This window comes from Colobus angolensis, unplaced genomic scaffold (assembly GCF_000951035.1).
Source record: "Colobus angolensis palliatus isolate OR3802 unplaced genomic scaffold, Cang.pa_1.0 Scaffold162, whole genome shotgun sequence".
In the NCBI taxonomy this organism is placed as follows: Eukaryota; Metazoa; Chordata; class Mammalia; order Primates; family Cercopithecidae; genus Colobus; species Colobus angolensis.
This window is the reverse complement of record NW_012114733.1, coordinates 7,197,671-7,223,370: the sequence shown is the minus strand read 5'-3', so window position 1 is coordinate 7,223,370 and position 25,700 is coordinate 7,197,671. Positions and strand designations below refer to the sequence as shown.

At 33.2% G+C, this 25,700-nt stretch overlaps 1 protein-coding gene across 3 annotated transcripts in view; it reads right to left on the bottom strand.

The window, feature by feature from the left end:
* The window catches only part of RFX3 (regulatory factor X, 3 (influences HLA class II expression)), a 303,708-nt gene that overhangs the window by 60,109 nt on the left and 217,899 nt on the right, over positions 1-25,700 (bottom strand). For all 3 annotated transcript variants that reach the window (XM_011937352.1, XM_011937351.1, XM_011937353.1), the window contains 4 exons: positions 19,245-19,426; positions 14,338-14,457; positions 3,377-3,498; positions 1,529-1,641 (listed from right to left, as the gene is read on the bottom strand). In XM_011937352.1, the coding sequence (XP_011792742.1) occupies positions 1,529-1,641; positions 3,377-3,498; positions 14,338-14,457; positions 19,245-19,426 (537 nt within the window). The remainder of the gene's footprint in view (positions 1-1,528; positions 1,642-3,376; positions 3,499-14,337; positions 14,458-19,244; positions 19,427-25,700) is intronic.

Genomic DNA, 25,700 nt, shown 5'->3' with positions numbered 1-25,700 from the left:
CAGGAATGAGAAATTGTTTAGAGAATCTTCATACAAATCCTTATTGAATAAGATGATAGATGTAGAAAGAAATAATTCTTTTCTATATACATAAGGAAAATCCAGAACTTCTCTAATATGGGTAAAAGCATACTAGTCAAAGGAAAATGAATATTAAGTGCTTTCATCATTCCAAGAAATGTTGGGAACTGGTAGGGCACATTGAAGAATACTTCTGGCACATGCTATGTTAATAAGGAGAGAATCTGCCCTCAGTTGTTAATAATCTAGTCCCCTTGACAAGCACTCAGATTTGCTCTAGCAATTCTTATTTCTGGAGTGGGGGAAAATATCTGCTAATGCTATGAGCTAAGACCTCTTACTGCATACTGCATTATCAGCAGTCAGGAGGACTGCCCAGGAAATCCAAAGGATTATCTGTTACTCCTAAGCAGATCACAAATATCCCTAGAATAAAGCTACTTAAATTCTAAATAGACTCTTCTTTCAAAAGGAGAAGCACTCGAGAAAACTCTTATTATAATCCATTATCCCCTTTTTGCCAGGTGAGCTGTGGTACATTAATATGCTGGCATGGAGACCTCCTAGATAATGAAGCAAATTCTGATGTGGGATACTCAAAATGAGAGTAGGAGTAGGGCTAGAAAACACCAAAAGGAACCCTAATTAACCACAAAAATGAAACAAACAAAACTGGAGCCTCAAGGATCCCTGGGAAGAACACGTAAGGTGCTCTATTAAACATTTCCAGAAATTATTTTAATAGAAATATACATATGATATAAAATTCAAAAGATAAAACTGGTCTGTTGAAAAGTTGAGTCTCTCCCCCCTAACTCCCAGTAACCCAGTTTCCTTCACAAAGGCAACCACTGTTAACATTTTCTTGTTTTTCCTCCTTCTGGAAGGAAAAGGAAGATACATACATATATACACATACATATACACCCATGTTATTTTTCACTGAAGTGAAAATATGTATACATAATTTTTTGCATTTGCTTCTTCCTTTAATGTTAAATCTCGAAGTGATCCATTTTGGTATGTTTATAGAGTTTCCTATTCTTTTTGATGGCTGTATAGTATTCTACTCTAAAGACTGTATTAATACCATATTTTATTTATGCAGCTCCCTATTAGATAAAGAAATAATAACCTATCTTTAATTGTAGCCAATCTTTTACATTTAAAAATAATGCAACAAATGCCCTTGTACACTTCTCTTGTCACCCATATGTAAGTATTTTTATAGGACAAATATGTAGACATGGAATTGCTACATCAAAGGATTCATATTAGGATAGGCTTAAGAAATAGAGAATAAAATTTATTCTCAATTTTCTGCATTTCTCATCTCCCCACTCTGAGACCAGAAAGAAGAAAAATGAATTTGTTAGTGCTAAAATATATGCTCAAAAGAATTAGTGCTAAGTTCGTCTGTCCTTTAGGAATAAGCTTGATTATTTTATTTTAGCAAGTTGTCTGGCAAAACCTAGCATGTGTTTATACTACATTTGAAAAGACTTACCTCACAGTGCTCTCTATAAAGACTCTGCAGTGACTTGATATCTTCAAAGGTAGTACCATCTGGCAGAGAAGAGATTTCAACTTCTCCAAACTCTGGAAGTGCTCGAGATGCATCTGTTACCATGACAACAGAACAGAAAAAAGCTATTGTGGATGGTGCCAATTACAGATTAATGAGGGAAAATTTAAGAAGACCAAAAAGAAAAACAAATTTTAAAGGTCAGGGGTCCAGAGAGCAAGGACTTTTTATATTAATATTTTACAAGTAAAACTAAACACCATCATCAGCACAAAATATAAAACTAAAGGGAACACGTAAGAATTTTCTAGAAACAAAATGTGCACTACAATTGTACTGCAAATAGTATACTGCATATCACAGTTTCTCTCAACACAAGGCCCCTATTAAAAGTATCTCGAGTTTGCTAGTACCTATTTTAGATATTTTTATTATGTTACTTAGTTACATAAAAAAACTAGCTTTAAAATCATTATGTTCTTAACTGTTATAGAGTCATAAACCTAAAGAGCTACAAAGTGGATACAAAGAAAACTACAAAAATAACATACAACTTAACAACATTAATTTGATGTGATGGATGATGCTCTTGTCCTATAACTAAGTTATGTCTTGCAACAAGGATCAGTATTGACTGCTGCAGCACAGGATCTTTTGGTTCTGACAGGTCTATACCAACATGTGCTTTGTAGTGGCTGCTTCTCCCATTACTCTTCTATGCACAAATGACTGTGAAACTTTCCTCCACACAGAATACAGGGACATGATCTAGGCTTCCTCTTGTGAGGCAGGCATAATTTACATAGTAAGTCTCTCTCTGTTCTTTTCTTATTAGCTCTGGACAATTAATGTAAGACATTTTGGTGCCTGTCTTATCATAAATCCAGGTACAAATATGGAAACTAAAATTGCAGAACAGTATTTAGTTCTAGTTTTCTAAGTAATCCAGAATATTCTTAGTTTTTAAGATGATAATTGAAGTGAAATCACAAAATAAAATACTTGTTGAATGACCAAGGGTCCCCAAGAACATAACCTGAGGACTTCAGTCTGAGAAATGCTGCCATGATGTTTTCAACTTCAGTAATGATTCCAATCTGAGAGTCTATTTTAGTTATCTTTGTCAGAAAGTGCACATAGACACATATACACACACACAGACACATACACACAGTCACTCTCCAATAGCTTCTACTTATCTTGACCTGTTATATGGAAAATATGCATGTTCATCTCTAGAAGAGTTGTCAATTAAAGTGCCACTTTTTTGCCCCTTTGGCTATGGCAAAAATATGAAAAATATGCAAGTTTTTCTTCCTAACTCTTTCAATAACAAGAAACATGTATTCCATCTTTAAATTACAAAAAATTACAAAAAGAAAGTACTGTGATTAATTTAAATGAATAAATTACTTTTAAAAAGTTTATAAAAATTTTTTTTCTAATCTGAGCCTGTGCATATGTAGCTTTATACATAAGAAATGAGAATTCTTTTTGGCACTTGAAGTTACTACTGAAAGTAAACAACATAATTTTGATCACAAAAGCCAATTAATACAAATTCTGGAAAACAATTTCATAGCAATGAGTCTTTAATTCATATGCATAAAAGTCCTATACAGCTTGAGATTTTTAAAAATAAGCTCTAATAAACACGAAAGGCAGACATGAACTAGGACTGTTACACATATGATGTGCATAATTTTGGCACCAAAAAAATATTTCTATGTCATTGATATCTATAATAGACATTGCACTTGGAGAAAACACTACTATTGTTCTCTTTTGAAAATCCTAGTAGCAACTAATACGCATTACACCTTAACATACCTAAAAACTGTTGATGATGTTGGCTTTGGGCAATTACAGTTTGCTCAACAGATGTGCCTGTCTGTTGACCACTTCCTGTGAAACCATCTGCAACCCCATCCACTTTCTGCATAGGCTTGTACCTAAAAATATTAGATGGAAAAAAACAAATAAACCAAATTATTCCTTGCTTTTTTGTACTACCCGAAACTCCCAAAGCATTCAGTTTCATACTATCTTCTTTAATGTCTCATGATAGTTGTAGGATTTTTTTTTCCTTGATAGTCTCATAAAATTAGAATGCAATATTTTTTTTTCAATTGTGAAAAGAAAAAAGGGGGAAAGGGGTGCATGGAGGGTACCCATTTTTGGAAATCCAGAAATTTACCTAAGAATGAAAGAATTACAAGGTATTTCTTTGGACAGCAGGAGCAAAGATGTCCATGATTAAGTTTTAATACACAGCTTGAAAGTAACTTTTAATGGCCAATGGATATATTGGAACTTTAATCTGAACAATGATCTAGGAGCTCAGGCCTGAGAAATGTTGATGAATGGCTTTCAATTAGATAATATCTCTAAAACATGATCAGCCTACAAATCCTATCATATTGTTTTTCATATTTCCTAGAACCTTTCGTGCATCTCAACACATTTATCTCCACGACACTTATCAACATCCTCAAATACAAAGGCCATAAGCATCATTTTGTAGCAAAATATATGCAAGAATCCATCTACAAACAGAGTTTATCAAATTAAAATGAAGAATCAAAGTCAGCTAAAGTTATGTATCTTTAGATCCTAGTCATACGAACTTATGTACTTTCCATACAGCTGAGAGAGAAAAAATGTGCTTCAGTGGCATGGAGAAGAAGGAAGATGTCTTGGAAAAGAAGTATCACACACCAAAAAAACAAACAAACAAACAAACAAAAAAAACAAAAAACCTGGCCAAGTCTCCTAGGATAAGCAAAACAAAATAAGTAACCAGCAACTATAATTTCTTCTTTTTCTCTGATTCCACTTATTTTTCTTCATTTCAGAAATTTGGAAATAACAGAAAAGTATAAGAAAAAATTAAAATCTAAAATAAACTTACTATCTAGAGATAACATTCACATTATGCTGTCTGGCCTCCCATTCTTTTTTTTCCCTATTTCTAATTATATTTACAAACAAAATAAACTAATATTCTCACCATCCAGACACTTGACCCCTACATTGATAATATAATTCAACTGCATCATTAATATGAAGTTACTATGAATAACAATGCCCCTAATATATGAACAGGACATACTCAAAGACGCCTGCATGCTGACACCAGATATGAAGTGACTGAACCCGGTAGAACATCATACAAACTAATGCTCAGCTTGCCTTAGGAAATGAATCAATCTTGGATGTTATCAATTACAACTCAGATAAATGAAACTTTCAAAAAATTGCCAAATCTCTCATAATGACATTTACATTTATTTCTTATGTGACAATATCTTACAAACAACTATGAAAAACAAAAAATAAAGTCAGAGGGGGAAGAGACTGGAAATCTGTACAGCACTCTTCATCCTTATGAATATAATTTTAGTGATGACTCCTCATTACCAAAAAATTGATTGCTGTTTTCTAATGAGAGAAAAGAACTCAGGCCTAATCTTTTATTTAACAGAAAAACCTTCTGGGAGGTGCTTTACAACTAGGGCCATATTCAAAGATAACAGAAGAGTTAGTGTTGTGATGTGCTATATGTCCTGTTTATAAAAAATTTAATGTTTTTCTGATTTTTTTTCCTCCTTAAAGAATCATCTTTGAGAAGCAAAGAAACTTTATGAAGGAAGCACTTTGTATACATGTATGGTAGAGCAGTTGCTAACCATTCTGTTGTAGCAGGCTTGAATGATTTTCAACCTTATTTTGTTCAGGAAAGTTTCTTGTCCTTATTGATTCATTCCAAGTTTCAATTGATTTTAGCTTCCCCTTTTCAGCTATGGAATTGTATCTCATTAATAAAATAGCCTAAAATTGTTTAACCATGTTTCTTCATTTAAGTTAATGGAATTTGGGATTCATTGAGCTTAAATAAAAGTGGTTAAAGGAATTTGAATTATTAATATTTACCCTGGAGAAGGAAAAAATGAAAATAATTCCAATAGACTTCAATTACATTCAGTTTTAATACAGGATTGTAAATTTATTACAAGACTTTGCCCAGTTACGCTTTGCCCCACATTTCTTTGTCCTACACAGAATTTAACATACTGCAGATGCTTAATAGGCACAAATATCACGGGCAAATGGAATTTAACTATAAAAGAAAATGACTTATATTCCACTTAGACTAAGTTTTCAAAAGACAGATGTTACATCACAATCTAACTGCACACAATGCTTACGAAGACTATAGCCTACAAGCAAGATTGTCTGCTTCCTTAGGAAGATGGAGACAGCTGTTAGTATTGCAAATGGAAGTTCCTAATGAAAGGAGAGATTATATTTTTAATAAGGAATCAAAATCATGATGCATCATAATTAACATATGATTATACTTAATGATACTGAGTGGGAAACACTAATTAGAGATAAACTATATTATGTGGGAGATGAAAAATGCATCAAGATCAACTTTCAGGGGAAAAAAGGAAGTAAGTTGGTAAATTCTGGAGAAACTACGCAGGTCAGTACTTAGGAAAAGATTTTATAATACACAGTAGAAATAAAGAAAAACAAAGAAAATATATTAGAACTTGGAAATGAGTGTTTTCATTCTAACCACAAGAGTAAGGGTAGCAAGGTGAACAGTGGATTGAAAGATGGACAAAGATTGAGCAAAGACACACTATGTGCATCCATTCTTGGCTGCTTGGCTACAGGACTTCTGCAAGCCAGAAGCATATGTTATGCCTCCTGGGAAAAGGTCGAGGGACAAAGTTTAGGATGGGTTTGTGCCATAAAGAATGACATCAAGAAGGTAATATGGAATACAGCTCATGTACAAGAGGGCAAATGTAGGCCTGTAAGTATGAGAGAGCTTCCAGGTAGTGGTAACTTTTGCTTTTCTTGCTTTAAGTAATGAATCATGTCGTGGTATTTCTGGCAATGGATTAGAACTTAGAAAAAATCCCCAGAAATCAGAAATAATGGACTGAGAAAGCCTAGATCCTCATTTTCATGGTACCCTAACTAAGGAAAATATCCTATCCCTATCCTCACCTCAGAATTTTGTATCTTCCCAAAGAAGGAGAGAGCTTAACAGGAAGTCAAGAACAATTACATTAAAAATAGGCTGAACAAATACCAGTAGCAAGTGACTCTTCTCAGAAACAGTGGTTGTAGATTATATGTCACTGGTTTTGAAATCTAAGTGCGTATCAGTATCTAGGTAGTTTTTCAAAAAATTCAGGTGCCTAGGCTCACCCTAGACCCACCCCTAAAATATTTGAGAGTGGAGCTTAGGAACTGGTTATTCTAACAAGTCTCTTAGGTATTTCTTAAGTAGGTTGTACAGCCCTAGTCCATAGGAGCCTGTTGGTCCCAAATAGATTCCTTCAGCCCAATGTTGTAGAAATACATCAAAAAATATTTTTAAAAAAAACACATCATTTTAAATAAAATAAGTCATCAATTTTTAATTTTTCTCAATAAACTATATTTGGGATGTACAATAAATATATATATGAATGAATAAATGTTTAAGGTAACATGCTTGATTTTATCATATCATCAACTGATTTTGTATATATATCAAATCAATTTAACAAATATTTATTGAGCACATACTGTATTATGGGTAGGCCACTATAGGCACATGGTTTTTAAAATGCTGGGTATAACAATAATTTTTCCAAGATGTCTTTTACATTCTATTGGCTCACATAGTAATTCTACATTATGTTAACCTTGGTTGAATTTCAACTGACATTTTAGCATTGAAACATGACTTGTAGATTTTCTGACTCTCTATACTATTCATAAAATAATCACCATAAACTTTATCAAATCTACCATATGTGGAGAATAATAAATTAAAAAAACAGGTGAGCTTTCTGTTGAAAAAAAAAAAAAAAAGCCAAACAAAAAACCCTTTCTGTTGAATCCTTTAAAAATACTGAATTTTTTAATATTTAAGAGTATTTTCCTCCCTTTACTTCCATTTACTTTACAAATTAATTATTTTTAGATTCAGTTTTCCCAGAGTAAACTCTTAGTACTCTTGCATTGTGTGTGCTCTGAGAAAGACCTGTGCTTTATCAAATAATGAAACAGCTCCTGGTTTCAAAATTAGTAAGAGGCAAATGATAATTTTAACAGCTTGCAACTCTATGGGCAATCAGTGCTAAAGTTGTTAATGATTAAGAAATAAAAGAAACTCTAATGCTTTAATAGCTGACTGAATGCATAAAACCTGTCACTAACACAGAAAAATTAGAAAATAATTAGGAATCTTCCTCCATGGGGTTAGTCATAGCTGCCATTTAGGACTTGGAGAGTTGTAACTCTATTGTAAAAGTAATATTCTGTCAATCCCCACACACATGGATACTAAAACAGTCCAATGGAAGGCAAGAATGGTACATATTTACCATTACATTCAACTAACAACACCAGGTGGAAGGATTTTCAACAGATTAAATGAAACATTTGGAAAATCCTTTCAAAATGGCTGAAAAATGCACATGCAAAACACAAAATATAAACTGTACAGGCAAAAGGAGTCATCATTATGTTTTGTAATTCCAGAAATTACACAATCATTTTATTTGCATGAATAAATTGAAATACTGAGCTCAGAACAAGGGCAGGAGGCTAGAATTTTCTACTGGAATACTGTAATCTTCTCTGGAAAAAAACTGTCCCAGAAAGTCTTTAGATGACTTCATGTCTGAAATGAACCAAGTGATATAAACACTAATGGATCAGAAGAAAATAGTAAACATGAAGAGTTCCATTCTTTTAGAATAGTAACTAACTTTGATGTCACACTGAATATATTCATAATACATCCAAATGACTTTTAACATCAACCCTGCTGGTTAATATATGTATTCCATCTCTTCAATTCTTATTGGTGGCTCTCTATTTGTCTCTTCATTAGCTTTACATCTATAACTGGGCAAGAAGAGGTGGAAACAATTAAATTGAAATGGGCTATATGTTAACTGCAGCAGGTAAAGGAGGCGGTTGAAGCTGCTGGTGAAAATCAGAGTTGTGGGTCATTCATTCAACAAATATTTAGAGAGCACTGACAATGTGCTTAGAGCTCTCCCAGGTGCTGAGGATGCAGTGCTGAAAGAGAAAGACATGATTGCCTGATCTCATGAATTTCTTCACTGAGTTCTCTAAGCATAGGTGGTTTATGGTTAGCTATATAGAACTGATATATTCTTGCTACAAGTATGCATGACACTTCTTTTATCTCTTACCCTTTCCCACATTCTTTATTTAGAGAATGACAATCTGGCTCCATCTGATGCCAAGAGATAAACAATAATAACAACAACAAAAAAGGCATCTGAGGCTCTATCTAGGAAAGAATAAATTAGTGAGTTTCTTGAAAACAGCAAAATCAAGTGGTTCTCAGTCTCCTTATTAGTAAGTAACAATATAATTGCCAAATGAGATCTTGCATGTAATGTGTTTACTGAAAAACATTTTAAATGTTCAATAAATACTACTTAGGAGCATAAGTGGTGACTTATTATTAACAAACTACATAAATTACTATAGTTTGGTAGTTACTGAGTTGTGATTATTTATGTTTCTCCTCTCTTCAATGGAAAAGATGATTATTACATCAGGGACAAGAGCAGTGGCATGGTGAACATTAAATATCTTAATGCCAACATTCCTTAGTTGTATCCAAAAGCCAATTACACAGGCACCTGATTATTTTCTCACTAAAGACTCCTGCCTCCCTCAGCTGCTTCAGAGCAATTTACTAGCACTAGATGTTTAACTCTGTAATGACCCCAGGGCATGCATTAATGTCTAGGAAAGGAATGATAAACTATTAACATCAATCAAAGTTAGAAACCACTAGCCTAGAGGTATAGAGAAACAGAAGCCCAATCTGACCAACTGCCAGGCTTCACTCTCCTCCAAAACACTAAATATTCCATAAAAAAGATATTTTTCTCCAGTACTCATCGTATAATAATGATCCCAATAACAATTATCTAACACTTGGACACTTTCAGTTATCAAACAAAATTTCAGATACTTTATTCCACTTGAACTTCAAAACAATCTGTGAGATAGTCTATTAATGAATTTCTATTTTGCAGATGAAGAAACTGAGGCTCAGTGAGGTTAACTCATACACTCTGTAGAAGTGCCCATGTAGTCTGTACTCAATTCCCCATTTTCCAATTCTAAATATAGGGTTCGTTTAACTAGTCTTTGAACCCTATATTAAGAAAGGCCATCTAACGATAAAAGTTCTTAAATTTCCTCTCACTTCTAAAAGAACGTGCATGCTTTTACATCTATCTACAGCCAAAACAAAAGTAGCCTTGCTGTACCATCTTTCCAAATGACCTCTCTTCTTAGTGACATTCTTACTTCACATCCTGTGAAAGAAAGGTTTATTCTTTCACAGAATCCAATTGCTGTGAAGAGACTATGAAAAGAGGCAGGAGGTGGCACATTTCCTCAATTACTTCAAACATACTCATTAAAATGTGATTTCTCCCTTTATTTCATATGCAAAAATTTTATTACATGTGTGTTTCTGTTTGGGTTATCTTACCTCTTTGAGGGTGGAATTCTTGTGAGAATAAAGACAAGCGTTCTTATCCTGGTTGCTATATGACTGTGGATAAGTTATTTAACCTTTATGGACTTCAGTTTCTCATTAAGAGGGTAAGTTGGACTAGGTGATCTCTTCCATCTCTAACATTCTATGATTCTGTGTTATGTCTTTTAGATGTGATTGACAGATTATTATGCAAATAACAATTGATAAGTATTTGTTGAAGAAATGACAAATGACATTTAATATTTTGAGAACGGCTACTGGGATCAAATACAGCCAAGCACATTATCAAAAGCATTTGACTTTCACTACTGGAATTTGGAAAAATATCAAAAATATATGTGTCAATACTCTCTATGTACTTCTTTTCATTATTAAAAATAAACTGCAGCAAACATTGTACTTGGTTTGGAGAGCTGGAAATTACTGATCTCCTTTTTGCTCTAAATAATCTAACTTACTTATTATTGAAATTAGGGTAAACAAATTAGTCCATGAGTGAATTTCATCAAAAACTGAAGATCACCTCATTTCAGTGCAAATAAGTTATTTTCATATGAAGTATTTTCAGTAGAAGATTTTTTTAGAAAAACTGTTACACATTCTCCTGCCTCCTTAATCATAGTATTTTACCTCTCCTTGATTACCCATAATGCCATCAATATGCAAAGCAGTTGTTACATTGTGTTAGGCTAGATTTTAGTCAATAGAGTGATATTTGAAGTATCTCCTGGAGTGCCTAGGTCCATTTGCCCCTCCACGAAGTGTCCACAAACTGTTGCACTGAATAACTTTAAAGTAAACAGAAGAGCCTGTCTACTTGTATTTCTTCTTGCCAGCTGTCATAGTTCATGATTGTCTGTGAACCAAGTGGGTTCTAATCTCCTTAATTTTAGGTAAAATGGCTTGAGAATGGCTTCATCTTTTCAACTAAGTGAAACTGCAGGCTCTGTGACAATCTGCTTTCCAATCAGAAGTTGTTTACATTTATTTTCAGACTCATGGCTATGTTCCATACAGTTGTATTGTTGGGAACTGGATTTATAGATAAATGGAGATCTCCTCTACCACCCTATCAAACCTTCAAGTGACACCTTACATAAAGGAGCTCAAGAAATTGTGAGCTATATAAAAACAATAATCACTATTATCCCCACAGTAACAATAATTTCAAATTCATGAGAAAAATGTACAAATTGAGTTCCAAAAGTTGAATTTAATTAACAAAATAATAACTGCATAGACTTGCATTTCTTCACTATAACATATAAAACATAAATCTACATTATGAAAGATAAGCACACATGGATACATTGAATAAACCTTCAAGTATTCAAATAATGTGAATATTTTGAAATATCTTCTATTTTATACTTTAAACCTTTCACGTCATTTGTATTTTTGCAAGAGACTGGCAGTCTCTTTACATAATTTTTACTGTATTCAGTAGAATCATTTGAATTTTGAAAACATTAAAAATTTTTTTAAGCCACAAAATATATTTTAAGAAGTTCTTTTCTCATTGTTTTCAACAGATATTCTTAAATTAGCCTATGTACACACCCATGAAAAGAAACTCCTTCTTTCCTGTTTAAATATTTCTGCACAATAGGGTAATTGGTTTCAGTTAAGGCTAATCAGTGTTGTCAGTGAACAGATTCCTTCAGAGAGACCACAGAAGACTCCTGCTGCCCTATAAGAGAGGCCCATGCAATTGGCAACACTAACACTGCAATCAATTAGCAAGATACCATTTTAAGACCAACTGTCTATAATCCTAAACTTGTATCATTAAAAAAACCCAACAAATTAAAGGAAGTTTCAATACTTTTATGGCTCTTTCACATTTTTGTTTCTTTCACATTAATACTACTGAGATTTTTATATCATTTCTCAAAACGTCTCCATATTTTATCTGTTTCCAAACTCAAGTACCACTATCCTGAGAAGGTAGGGGTTTTTATGGCTTGCTAATCTTTATAGAATCTGTTTCACGAGGAAACCACAGAAAGTCCTAGGCTTCACTTATGTAACTCAGGTTTTTTATAAAGAATGTCCCTTGAAGGCTTCTGTTTCTATGAAAGCTTGCTAGAATTCCTTATAGTTAAATCACAGGAGATTCCTTGCAGTCAAATAATGGGCTTCAATTCTTAGGTATAATTTATTAAGTTTTTATTCATACTTGTTTGAGTATATGTTGTTTCTGAAGCAAACTTTCTTTTTCTTGATTTCACCATCATCTCCACTGTGTAGTGCTGCTATGCATGAGTGCAGAAATCACACCAGAAAGTAAAGGCTATAAGTGCTGCCATTAACAGATGCAAAAAGCAATCATAACCCAAAACAGTAACAATTTATTGCAACTCACACAAACTCTATGAGGCACTATCCAACTCTATGAGGTACTAGTCTACAATTAATTTTATTATTTTTTTCAGAGACCTTAGTTTTCACTGGCTATACATCAAAAAATAAGAATCAGCAATTAAAAAATAAGATTGACAATCTGTAATAAAAAAATCTAAAACCTTTAAGATACCTTTTATATAATAGCCAATCTTGAACTGAGTCTTCAGTCTGGTAAACTTACACTGGAAATTATGACTGTGTTAAAAAACCACTTAACAAGTATCCTTACCTCCAGTCTCTTTCCATTAAATATGTCTTGCCCAAAATCAAAAAGTCATCTCTCTAGAAAAAATCAAAGTTTCATTGTTTTGCTTCAAAGCCTTACATAGCTTCAAAGCTACGTTCTGCACAAAGAACAAACTTATTAGCTTTACATACAAGCAAATCCCTTAATATATTATCCAAACTACTTTTGAGATCTCATCTCCCACTAAACTACTCAATCAACTCCTTGATTCTCCTTCTGTAATACCAACCTCACTAAATATATCATGGACCATTTACCACAGACATCATGGACTTCACCCCTAGGTGAATTTTCCTTCTGCTTCAATATTTCTTTTTTTATGACTTTTCTAAGTTCCTACTCAAATAGCACTTTCTCTAGAAACTTCCCAATCTCCCTTTCTCCCAGAGTTTCCTGAAAACTCCCCTGTATTGTGATAGTTCCTTGATCAAAGTTTTATTTCAGCACTTCCTAGACTGCATTCCATTTTTTCCCATTCTCCATGTGCCTCCCCTTCTAATTTTTTAACTCTTCAAACATAAGAACTGTGTCTTATCTCTGCATGCAGGGTTTAACACACAGTACAGACTCAATCAGTATTGGCTGACTAAATAGTATACAATTACTGTGTGATACATTCTTTTCTCTGACATTATCTTAGAGTTAATGCTTCTCAGTGAACTAGCATGGATGGGGAGATGTGGCCAAGGCAACTAATCACTACAGATCATTACATTGGGACCTATGCAGAGGCCTCCTTTCTCCTACCTAATTCTGCATGCTCACTTGAAAAGAAAAATCATAACTACTGTCTTGGTTGAGCTATGCTGGTAAAGAGGAAAGGATTTTTTCATTTTATTTACTCTAAATTGTGACATAAGTCACATGGGACTAGAAGGCCCTTTTGGCTATGCAACTTCATTATGGGCGTGTGCAAATCATTTAGCCTCTCTGGGACTCATCTGAAAAAACAGAGACTATTAATGCTTTGATTGTCATTAGGTTTTAAGGCCAGACTAGACTAACATATTTTTCAATTCTAAGATCTATGATTCTATTCATCCATCCATCTGTCCATACGTCCATCCATCCATCATCCATCCATCCATTCATGAATGCTTGAGATCTCTTACAACTCTAACATCAGCAATTCTGTATCTATGAAAGTTGGATTCAAAGCAAATGTAAGACATCCCAAACATTCTGCAAAAATTCATACTGTGTCAAAAATAATGACTTGAGGGATGTGCAGAATAGCAAGTCAGAAGCTCATGAATACTGAAACCAATTTCTCCAGTTGGTATTTGCTTGGGTTTGCTCCTTATGTTTGTGTTTCATTTCCCTGTCTGAACAGTTTGGGATGTCACACTTAAAAGGGACCAAACAGGCTGACTGATAAGTAATTTTTAAAAATTTGGAAAACAGGTGGGATCACTGAAATTCTAAACCATATTTAAGAACTATCCATAGTGAAAGCATGCCAACAATAAGAACATTCTTTTATACTTAGGTATTTGTTCAGAAAACAGGAGACCCGAACAACTAAGAAATACATAGCTTGGACATATCAACGATAACTTCAGAGTCTACCTTTGTTTCTGCTGCATGGGTTGTTGCCTCATAGCCATATACTGCATGTCTTCTTGCAGACGATTAAGAGGGGAATCTGGCTTGACACGAATCCCATAGTAGTGGTATTTGGAGTTTCCTCTTCATTAACGAACAAGAAACATTAGAAACAAAAGTCAGTCAAACTAATACTAATCACATGGGATGTCCATTAAACTTCACACTTGGAAAAATTTGGTAAAAACAGTATATTAATATTATATATTTATGATTAACCTGTTCTGAATACTTCCATGTTTTTATGGTGATAAAATTTGAAGAATCAAAATAAGATTCTAAATCAATCAGCTAAAGGCCCTGCTAAAAATATTTGTTTATAAACTTTCACTTAAATATTAGTCAAACAGTCCATTTGTTCCATACAAATTACATTTCATTTTCAAATTTCCATTTTAAATTTAGTTAAGAAGGGTAAAGATAGGACAAAAGTTTTTAGCCAGTAAAAATTAGTTAACAGGCCCACAAAAATCAGTCAATGAATACGTATTTATTGTAAAGTATGCATACAGAACAAAGAAAAAAAATCTTAATTCTACTTTCCTGGATAAGTTCGACATTTTTCTCTTTACTTCAGTGATGATGAAGTAAGATAACTTAATTGTTTGTTACAAAATGTTGTGGTAAAGACTTACTTAATATTTTGAAACCTAAAAAGAAAGTAAGTCTTAATCTACTGATTTTGAAACACATTTTATTAGTTTCTGTTTTTATGGATTTGTATCAGTTCTGCAGGCTAAATAGGATTTGTCACAACAGACATGGGGAAATTTCTCTATGAAAATGGCAAATTCCCACCTGGAATAAAAATGTCACAATTTCGCCATGTTCATGAGAAAGACCATGTTTGCTATTAGAAATGATAAAGTTTTGCTCTGAATGGAATTTGCAAATTCTTGCAAAATATCATCTTAAATATGTAAATTCTTGCAAAGAGAAAATAATAGTTTTTCACAAGTCCATATATAGTAACACATCAGTGCTTTTTCCAATTTTTTCTTACATTTACAAAAAGAAATGCAAGAAGAGTGTGGATTAAATATTTTTTATAAAAATAGGGCAGAATTGTACTTCCAAGATTTAAAAACATATATTAAATGAACCTTATATGTATTTGAAGACATTAAAATCATATTACATATATTATACTGCTAGTTTAAAAAAAATGCAGGGCATCCAAATATCTACATGCTTTCAGCACAATAAAGCAGATAAAGAAACTTAATGCCCGTAAAGAAAGGCCTTCCACTTGCAGAGATTAGATCTTGTTTCGAAAATCCACTGCAGAAAGGCGCAATAAGCCAAACCAAAAAATTCCACATACCCAATTTGTGGTATTCTCCTGTACAAACTGGAGGACAGTAGGGAGTGGAGGTAGGGTAGGAAGCAGGAGGCATTACTCACAAGACAAAACTACAGAGGAAAATGACGTCTCTCTTGTAAGACCTCAAATAGATGGGGTGCCTTTCCTACAAATTAACATTTTAGTTGGGTTGGGAGGAAGAGGTTCTTTTTATTTCATTGGGAATGGTTGGGTGAGAGAAGCATATCCATGGTCTTCTTTACTCAAACTTAACTTAGACATGGGATCTAACAAAAGGTACCTTTTTATTTGCCTTTGTTTAAAACTGTGATTTGATTTACTTTTTGTTTACTTAGGTCCAAAAACTTTAGAAAAGATCTGGTTCTGGTTTGAGTGGTTTCACCAGATTATTTTATTGATGGATAATATTAATAATAGTTTTACATATAGTTCACTTTTTTAAAAAAGTATTTGATTTAGTTTGCCTCATGATTTACATTAATTTTCCATCTGTTCCTTGGATTAGGAGTAGAAAGTAAACGCAAAACAGTTTCTATGGTAGAAACAATGTCTAGTACCTTACTCCTACAATTGCCAGTTTTTCTACATTAGAATTCTATCTTCGTAACACTTCATTTCTTTAAACTCCCTCCATAGTACTTATTTTCTCCTTATTTTTCTAGGCTTCACTTCACAAACCTAATTGCAAACACTACGTACAATTAAAAAAAAAAAAACAGGAGACATAATTCATAATTGTTACATAGTGGGGGGTGGGAGGAACCCAGAACATCAGAAAGTAAAAGCTGCAATATTGCAGTATGTACTTACAGAGCATGGATTCTACCCATTCACAAAACCAAACAACCCCAATTTTGTCCCTTTCTAGTTTAAAGACGTGTTTCAAGGTTTGAACGGAGCCTCAAAATAGGACCCATTGAAATCCCTTTCAGTAACAAAAGAAGCACAACAATACAGCTATTAGAATGTTGAATAAAGCCCAGAGTTTCAAAATATTGGCACGGTATGCATAACTACAGAGCCACTAGCTAGGAGATAGTAGGTTAGGTCCCCAAATAATGATTTTTGTGGTTTTGGGAAAAAAAAAATACTATAGAAACAAAAAGCTTTTCTCAAGGGAATGAAAGCTATTCCTTTAGTGTGAATAGACAATCATATTCTTCAGTTTAAAATATACTATTTTTTGAAGTATAGAAAGAAGGAAACATATTTATGAGAGAGCTAAACCTTCAGCAATCTAAAAGCTGTATAATCACTTAAAATGCAACCGGAAAGCAATAATTCATGCTTTGAATACATACAGGCCTTGTAAATCTCATAAAACTGAGACAGTGAAGGGGTTTAGGACATGCTATCCCAAACTATGGCACCTTGGCATTTGAGGAAACAACAGAAGCAGGCCACAGAAACTAGAAAAAATTCCCCTCACTCCTTCTGCTCTGAAGCAGGCCATAAAACCTAGCTTACTTTCTCCTGAAAATAGGTTATGGGACCCTCACTCCAGAGGGGTCCTCCTATACCTTGCAGAAAAGAACGTTCTTACTTTTGAAGACACAGGGATGCAGAAAAATCTGAACAAACAGGTCTTGCTGGGCCGGGTGCGGTAGCTCATGCCTATAATCCCAGGATGTTGGGAGGCCGAGGCGGGCGGATCACCTGAGGTCAGAAGTTTGAGACCAGCCTGGCCAACATGGCGAAACCCCATCTCTGCTAAATACACAAATTATCTGGGCGTGGTGGGTGGGTGGGGGGGCGCCCGTAACCGGGGTTACTTGGGAGACTGAGGCAGGGAGAATCACTTGAACCTAGGGGGCAGAGGTTGCAGTGAACTGAGATCAGGCCACTGCACTCCAGCCTGGGCTACAGAGCGAGACTCCTTCTCAAAAAATAAAACAAAAACAAAAACAAAACAAAACAGGCCTTGCTTAGTTTTCCCCAGATTAGAACTGTTAGATCATACCTCTAGAACCATTAGATCATATTCCTTTCTGTCCAATCATGTTTCTCCAGAACTATTCACTTCATCAGACTGCATAAAATACATACGGTTCTCTATGTTTCTTTGGGCCTTCATTTCTGAAGGCACCCAGTCATGTAAAACTTATATTAAACAAATTTGTATGCTTTTCTCTTGTTAATCTTTTGCTATAGGGGTCCTAGCCATAAGTCTTGTGATGGTGAGAAGAAGATCAATCTTTTCTCCCCACAACACTCACTCCTCTTTTTGGCAGACATTTTTAATGAAGTCAATTACTAAGGCTGTGCTTATTTTATTAAGATTAAAAACTCTTCACTTTGGGAGGCCAAGGCAGGTGGATCACCAAAGAGATGAAGACCATCTGGGCTAACATGGTGAAACCTCATCTCTACTAAAAATACAATAATTAGCTGGATGTGGTGGCACACACCTGTAGTCTCAGCTACTTGGGAGGCTGAGGCAGGAGAATCACTTGAACCTGTGAGGCGGAGGTTGCAGTGAAGAGACTGTGCCACTGCACTCCAGCCTGGCAACAGAATGAGACTCCATCTCAAAAAAACAAACAAACAAAGAAAAACAAACAAACAAAAAAAACCTCTTTGCTAAAATACTCTGAAGTTGTGCTTTATAGCTAATTAAGGGTAAATCACCTAATGTTGCACAGTATAGTATCTCTATTTTAACTTTTTCTATGATTTCTATAAGATTTAGGAAATTAAAAACATCCATAGCCTTCTGTCCAGCTACTTAAAATAATTATCTTATGATAATTTATAGAAATATGGAAAGACAAAAACGAAGCTCCAGAGTTCTAAGTATTCTTTTCATGATGTTTCGGTTGGTGAAAACACTCATATTTATTTCCAAAGGAAGAAAAACCAGAAACTTCTTCTTCACATTGTTTCAATTCAATTGAACTATACTATGCTTTTCCTTCCACACACATATGGTTTTACATTAAGAGCAGAAAAAATACTAGGGGCTAATAAGAGGTAAAATACAACTATCTTATCACTGAGGAATTTAAACACTATATTGCAAGTTTACCAAATGATTTTTAATTGGTCTCCAGAAATCAAATGAAAAAGCTCTGCTTTAGTTTCTTACTCTAACCGAACAATTATTTATAAAGACAAATATAAGTTTTCAAGAGTTAAGAGATACACAGTTTTCCATTTACTATGTCACTTAATGCATCATCATTAGTATGATTTCTTTCAATAAGAGAATACATTTTTTGTGTGTGTGTGTGTATGTGTTTGTGTGTGTCTTAAAGCACCATATGCAAATCTTGCATTAACAGGTTGGTCTGCTAATTTCTATGTAGTTTGAGAATCAGCTCTTTTCAAAGCTTTGCTCGGTTAATGTTTTAGACAACATATAATTCTGGCTTGGAAATAGTCACTGAATAACGTCCTTTCCTTTTCCTGGGGATGTTATAAACTGAGCTCATTCTACATATTTCCTTATATATTGTCTGTAATCAAGTACTTTAGTTTAAACAATATACTGACTTGCTCTAGTTTGAAAAAGAGAGATTAGTTTATTATCTTATTTTTCAGTACTAACCTAGTGCCCAATCTCCTGGTTCGCAGCCCCATAAAAATTGATCTTATTAATTTTCCAAAAGAGGCAGCATTGACTGGGTCCAGTTTGTGTTCCTGACAGTGTCGAAGGTAGTGGTTGTATAGAGTGCTTCTGGGAAGGCTCACTCCTTCTGCTGTCTCGTAATTGTCCAACAGCCACTGGAGCTAGGGAAATAAGACACAGTAAACACAGACAAATCACATAATTTGCCAAAATTTCTACAAGACACTGCAAACGCAACATGCAGAAATACTTAGAAGTTCTTCATCAAGTCTTATGATAGAGTAAACTACTGTAATTCAGAAGCTGGTAATCTACCTTTGAAAATGCTCAGAAACACTATAAATAGCTGAACATCACTAAGGATCTCAGACAATATCCATTTCTTCAAATATTCAAGCACACGTAGAGACATACTAATTTTCTCTGTATTGATTGCAATTTTGAAAATAGATACCACTTCAAGGAGTTCAAATAATCCCATTAACTGCTCATAAATATCAGAAATATAATTGCTATGGAACAAAACATGTTACCAAGCCTGGTAGCATGGTACACAGGATGTCTTTAGTGTTGGCTTGTTATAACACATGAACAGCAGCCTGCCTGGTATGAGTGTTTACATTAAAGTTATAGTCATTTTTATAGAATTTTAATTTATTTATCTCAAATAACCACTAGAAAATAACAATATGGTCTACTGGGACAGACTCTGAAAGCAGAAAGGACAAACTTCAGTCATTTTTTCCCCAAATGAAAACTAGACATTGGCAAAGAGTTTACATGCAACGAAAATGAATCATTTATTACAACCATTTGAATTTTTCTGCCTCAAAACTGTGTTTATTCATAATTTTGGAAGGCACACTGCAATGGTAGTGGGCAGTGCAATACTTTTTCAGTCTATGTTCACATTTTAAAGTTTTATGTTGTCCTGTGTACATTACAAAAGAAAAATCTTTAAAGCACTGAATGTACAAGAAAATTTTAGAAAACTGAATCCAAGTCTGTATTATTGAATTTTAACATTAGCAAAATTAAATTTTTTGTTCATTTATTTATTTATAAAAGGAGAACTGAAATAGACTTAAATTACTTTCTCAAAGTCACATATTGTTTCCATGCCTGAGTCTGGTTTCCAATTCACATATCCTGATTACTCCAGACCAACGTTTCACAAAAGCAGTAAATATTTCATATTACTTGTCTCAAAAAAAAATTTTCATGCCATATATGACAGGTGTAATAAAGAGCTGACATGTAACACACAATTCAAGTTAATATAAATTTTAGAAGCCAAAGAATTCATTTATCCATGAGCCAGGTAATGTGCCTAGTGATGCAAAAATGAATGTGATCTCATCCTTGTCCTCTAGAAATTTCCAAAGAAATGCTAAAAATGATAGTATGAACATTCAAATAACTAAAAAATTTCTCCATTTTGCTTACATATTTTAAGATTTTCAATCAAACTTAGAACCTGAATTTTCAGACTTTTAATTTAAAAATTCATTAAAAATATTTTCAGAATTACTGACTTTAGTCATGACAACTAATTTCCAAAAACCATTTTAATGTCAAATATTCCTACATGATGTTTATGTAATTAAACGTATGTCATTAAACCCATATTGACAGTTGGCTTACAAAACATAGCCACCAAATCTACAAGACAAACCAGAGTACTTTTAAAAATAAAATTCAAATTTTGATCAGAAAGACTTGAAGTCCTTCACAGGGCACATATAGGAATGAATATGCATATTTAAACGTACATAACACCTCTTAATATATACAGGCTGTCCTATACAAGTTTAAAAAGATTACACAAAATAAACATTCGTTTTTACAATGACATAAAAGTATTACAGGCCAAAAGAACTATTTTGTTATGAATCACCTGGAACCTGATTGTCAGAAAACAAGTTGTCCAGGGGTACTTAAACATGATTTATGAGTATTCTAAGTGACACACAGAATAGGTTTACTACACATATTCATTTAGTGTAAAAGAGATAAGGCAGTCTGATTGGGAAATTAAGTTACTGAGGTTCAAATTAGTATTTTGCCTACAACAGTGGGAGAGCATGTATCTTTAGTGTGTGTGTTTTTTTTATAGTTTTAAGACTTTATTAGTTTTGAGTATAGCTGAGGGAGACTACACATAAAATGCAGCAATAAAATCCTGATTCATATATGTCATCCACATGCTTTGGTAAAATGATTGAGATTGGGAAGCACTTGAGTGATGTTATGGCAGTCCTAGTGAGCTGTATTGTACAACAGTGCTGGTTCTTGTTTTGTGAAAATATACTACACAGAGCAAGGGTTGACCACCTTCTAATGGCAGTCTTAATGTATTAAAGAAAGGCATATAGGTTCTTGATATAAAGGACTATAAAGAAGACACGAAAGAAAAAAATTCTGGAAAGGCAGACATAAAAAATGTAAATACTTTTTGAAACAGAGTAGTATTTTTCAACTAAACTAATGAAGTTTCCACATCCACAAGCATGGAACAGTGTAAGTTAAAAATGCATGGAACACACAATATGCATAAGTTAAAAACGCCAAAGATATGTTTGTATGTACATCTACATATCCTCATAAAATAATAAATATTGTCAAAGGTATAATAGTATGATTTCTTCTGAGTGAAGAAATCAATATTACTTCCTTTGCTAATGAACAGAAGACATACTATATAGAAAAATCTTAATTTAAAGGGCATTTTTTTCAGAAATGGAATTAGTCAATATTATAATATGAACTTTACAACCGAAAGTATACAAATAATAAAAACAGATTAATGTAATTTTAGTCTGATAAAAGCAAATAAAAATAATTTTAATTAACCAGAAACAAATAAAACATTTTAAAAACTGCCCTACTTGTATACTAGTCTTCATGCATCATTTAATTACTTAAAAATAAAGACAAATATGTAAAAATGAGAGCTTACTTATTTTTCATGATCATAGGAATTATCTTGTAGATTAAAAATTGCACTACAAAATTTGAAAAAGAAAATCCAGTAATAGAATATTTGAAGGATACTGTAATAAATTACCTTTTATAAAAGTAAAAGTTAGTACAAATATTAAAGTTTAATGTAAAATATTTTGAGTCCAATGGTATATTCACATTTATATATATATATATATATGGGTTAATCAGTCCACTCTTAATAAAGAAAACTTTTCACAGAAATAGTGAGATAATTATAGCAAACATTGGTACAAACTACTTAGGAGCCTAAATGATACTACTTATATCCCAACTGAATAATTTACAGGAAGTGAACCTTTTACTGGATTGGCTAGGCAGGCCTCTGAAATGGCTAGGTAAGTCAACAAATCTGCACTGTTTTATAAACTGATTGTTCGTCTTATATAGTTTACATTCTTAAACTGAAGAAATTCTGTTTAATTCTGTTTAAATTCTTCTTCATTTCCAAACTAGTTCAAAAAAACTGTTTACATGTATACATGCATATACATATATATTTATATAAATCACCAGTTAGTTTGAAAAATGGTACAAGAACAGGTATTTTGATGACTATTACTTTGACACTAGCAAAGCTACGTTTTGTTCCCCACCCGATGTATGCGGAAACAGGAACTGTATTTCCTTGCCAGATGCCTGGAGAGCAGGTTGAGAGAGCATAAGGAAGTCAAGTGGAGGTAAAAGCCCTGAAAGGATGGAGATGGATTTGCTGTAGCCCTGCAGGTCCCAGCTAGGAAGACTGCCAACAACTGCCCCACCTCGGGCTATATCTCCTAGAAATTCACTGTATTAACAGAAATTGATTTAAAAGGATCCACCAGATAAGACTTTGAGATGTGGCTGGGGATTATAATCTCCATCCTATATGCCAGTATTTAACTTTTACATTTTGATACAGTGATGGAATTATAAATCAGACATTTGTGTCTAAAACATAGTATTAGAAAGCATTACTTTGATTGTAAGAGAAACTTGGCAGTTAAGTTTTTGTGTAAGTTTAAGTGCAACCTAAAGGCACAGGCTCCATGAGCTACCCAAGGAAGTTAACACCTGTTAATTGTTTCCTTGGGTTTTGTCTTTAATACAATGTATTTGGACATTAGCATTCCCCAATCTTAACATTCAACAATTTAGAACAAAACAATTATTATTTGTTTTGCTCTTTTATAAAATGTCTTGTAAAATGTTTCCTGACTTCAAAAACCCGTAAAATAACAAGGAATTATTTCAAAAGCCCATAAAATAACACAGGAACTTTTAACCTTTATGTTTAAAACTTGATTATTCTACTAATGAACTAACATACAATCATTTAAGGGTGGAAACCAAGATAACTGCATCTTTCAACCTCTGCATTTAATCTGTATTAATCAAGATAGATTAAAGATGAATGGTTCCTATTTTTCCCAAAGCGAAATCCTGATTGACAAATAAAAATAAACAAATATTGCACTGCCCAATTAACATCTAAATGTAACATTTGTCATTTTTTCCCAGATGGATTATTACCCATTAGGATTCATTTTTATTTCAGTTTACTAATGATATGCATTTTGACAGGCCTTATTTCTGTAATCACTTATATTTACAATACAGCAAAGTCAACAAAAAGTGAGTAAAAAACAAGGTTTTGCTTTGAGCTTAATGTATTTTGGTAGCTAAAACCAGCAAACAACATGAAGTAATTATTTGCCAGATTGTGAGAAATACATAAAATAGATGGCTAGAGCTTTTCATAAACTTTCAATGGAATTTTAAAGAAATGTACAACCTTAAATTTTATGCGATTATTGGGGACAATTAACAACATTTCTGAATTCAAATTCATAATGTAAAATAAGTAGTTTGTAAATAAGTGAACACACCACAACCATTAAATACTAATTTGTATTAATTAACACCAAGAAAAAGTATAAAATTATCTTAAGTCTGCAATGAAAAGAATTAGATATTCAAATTTGATTTAGGCGGACTATACATCACTTACCTACAGCATCTTCATATATAAAAAAAAAGAAACAAAAATATTTAAATAAAAAATTATCAGACTAATAGAATTCTGTAAAGCCAAATACAAAGTACCATTCTAAAATACTAGGAGACAAATAATGTCACTCTTGGCAAGAACTTTTTAAAAGATCAGATTGTTTAGAGAAAAAAAGGGTTATTTACTCTTAAACTGAAGGCTGCTTGTAGAGAAATAACAGAGTGGCCATATATTCTTTATTCAGATGGAATACCAGAACAAGACCACCCTTTACCAACGATGTTCACGTATACATCTACTAGAAGCAAACTTGAAAACAAAGGAAACAATACAATGAATATGAGTCTCCAAATAAATGTACACATGATTGGCAATGGCATCCTAGAATTCCTAAAATAATGAAGGCAACATAAGGCCTGATCCCTTTTATTGTTTAATTCATTCAGCAAATATTTAGCGAGTATCTACGATGCACTAGGTACTATTCTAGGCACTAGGGATGCACTGGTGAACAAAACATACAAAAATCCTTACTTTCTTGGAACTATCATTTGCAATAAAGATTTGCTAACTGCCTATTACAGATGCTGGTACTAAAATAACTCCCACCATGTTAATTCTCTTAAGAATATGTTGAAAATGGGATACAGAATTCAATACCCCACCCCATTTTCTAATGTGTGTAAAGGTATAAAGCAAGCAATCAAGTTGGATTCTGCTGAGAGGGGATTATTTATCTTATTTAATCCTAATAAGAGTTTTTAAAATTACTGTGAATAAGCAAATATAGAAAGAGAAAATAGGATATCTTTGCTTACCCATATTCCAAAATAGAATGAGAATAGACTTTTCACCTCAAAAGTCATGATTAACACCCCTCTTCAGAAACAGGAAAAATACAGGATGCAAATTATCAATAATTTCTCCCAATTATTTTACATAATAAAATTGATCCTTTGGAGATAGTGATAAATCAGAGAACTAATCATCATAAAGCAGAATTCATGTTCACCTTACAGAATCCCACAAACCTCAAATAATTCTATATTATGCCCTATGTAGTGAGAAATAAAGGTAGCATAATTTACTGACATTTAAAATATTAATAACACTTTTTTTTAAAAAACCCAATCTCTCCACTGAAAAAATTCTACGCGACATAAAATCATCAATTAGGTTCACAGAATGTAAAATATCTTTAGCGAATAGTTATCAACCAGAACGCATGCACTAGTAAATTCCAGCTGTTTTTGATAGATCTCAGAAACATTAAAAGTATCCTCAAATTTCCAAGGAGGAAAAAGACAACCGGATCTTTTTCTGCGTTTAGGAAGAAACTAATCTCACTGATTAGTCAGCAGAAGCACTGATCCTTTCTCCACTGTTTATAAACCATCCGTAGAATCATTTGTATTTCTAAATATTTGAGTATAAATATAATT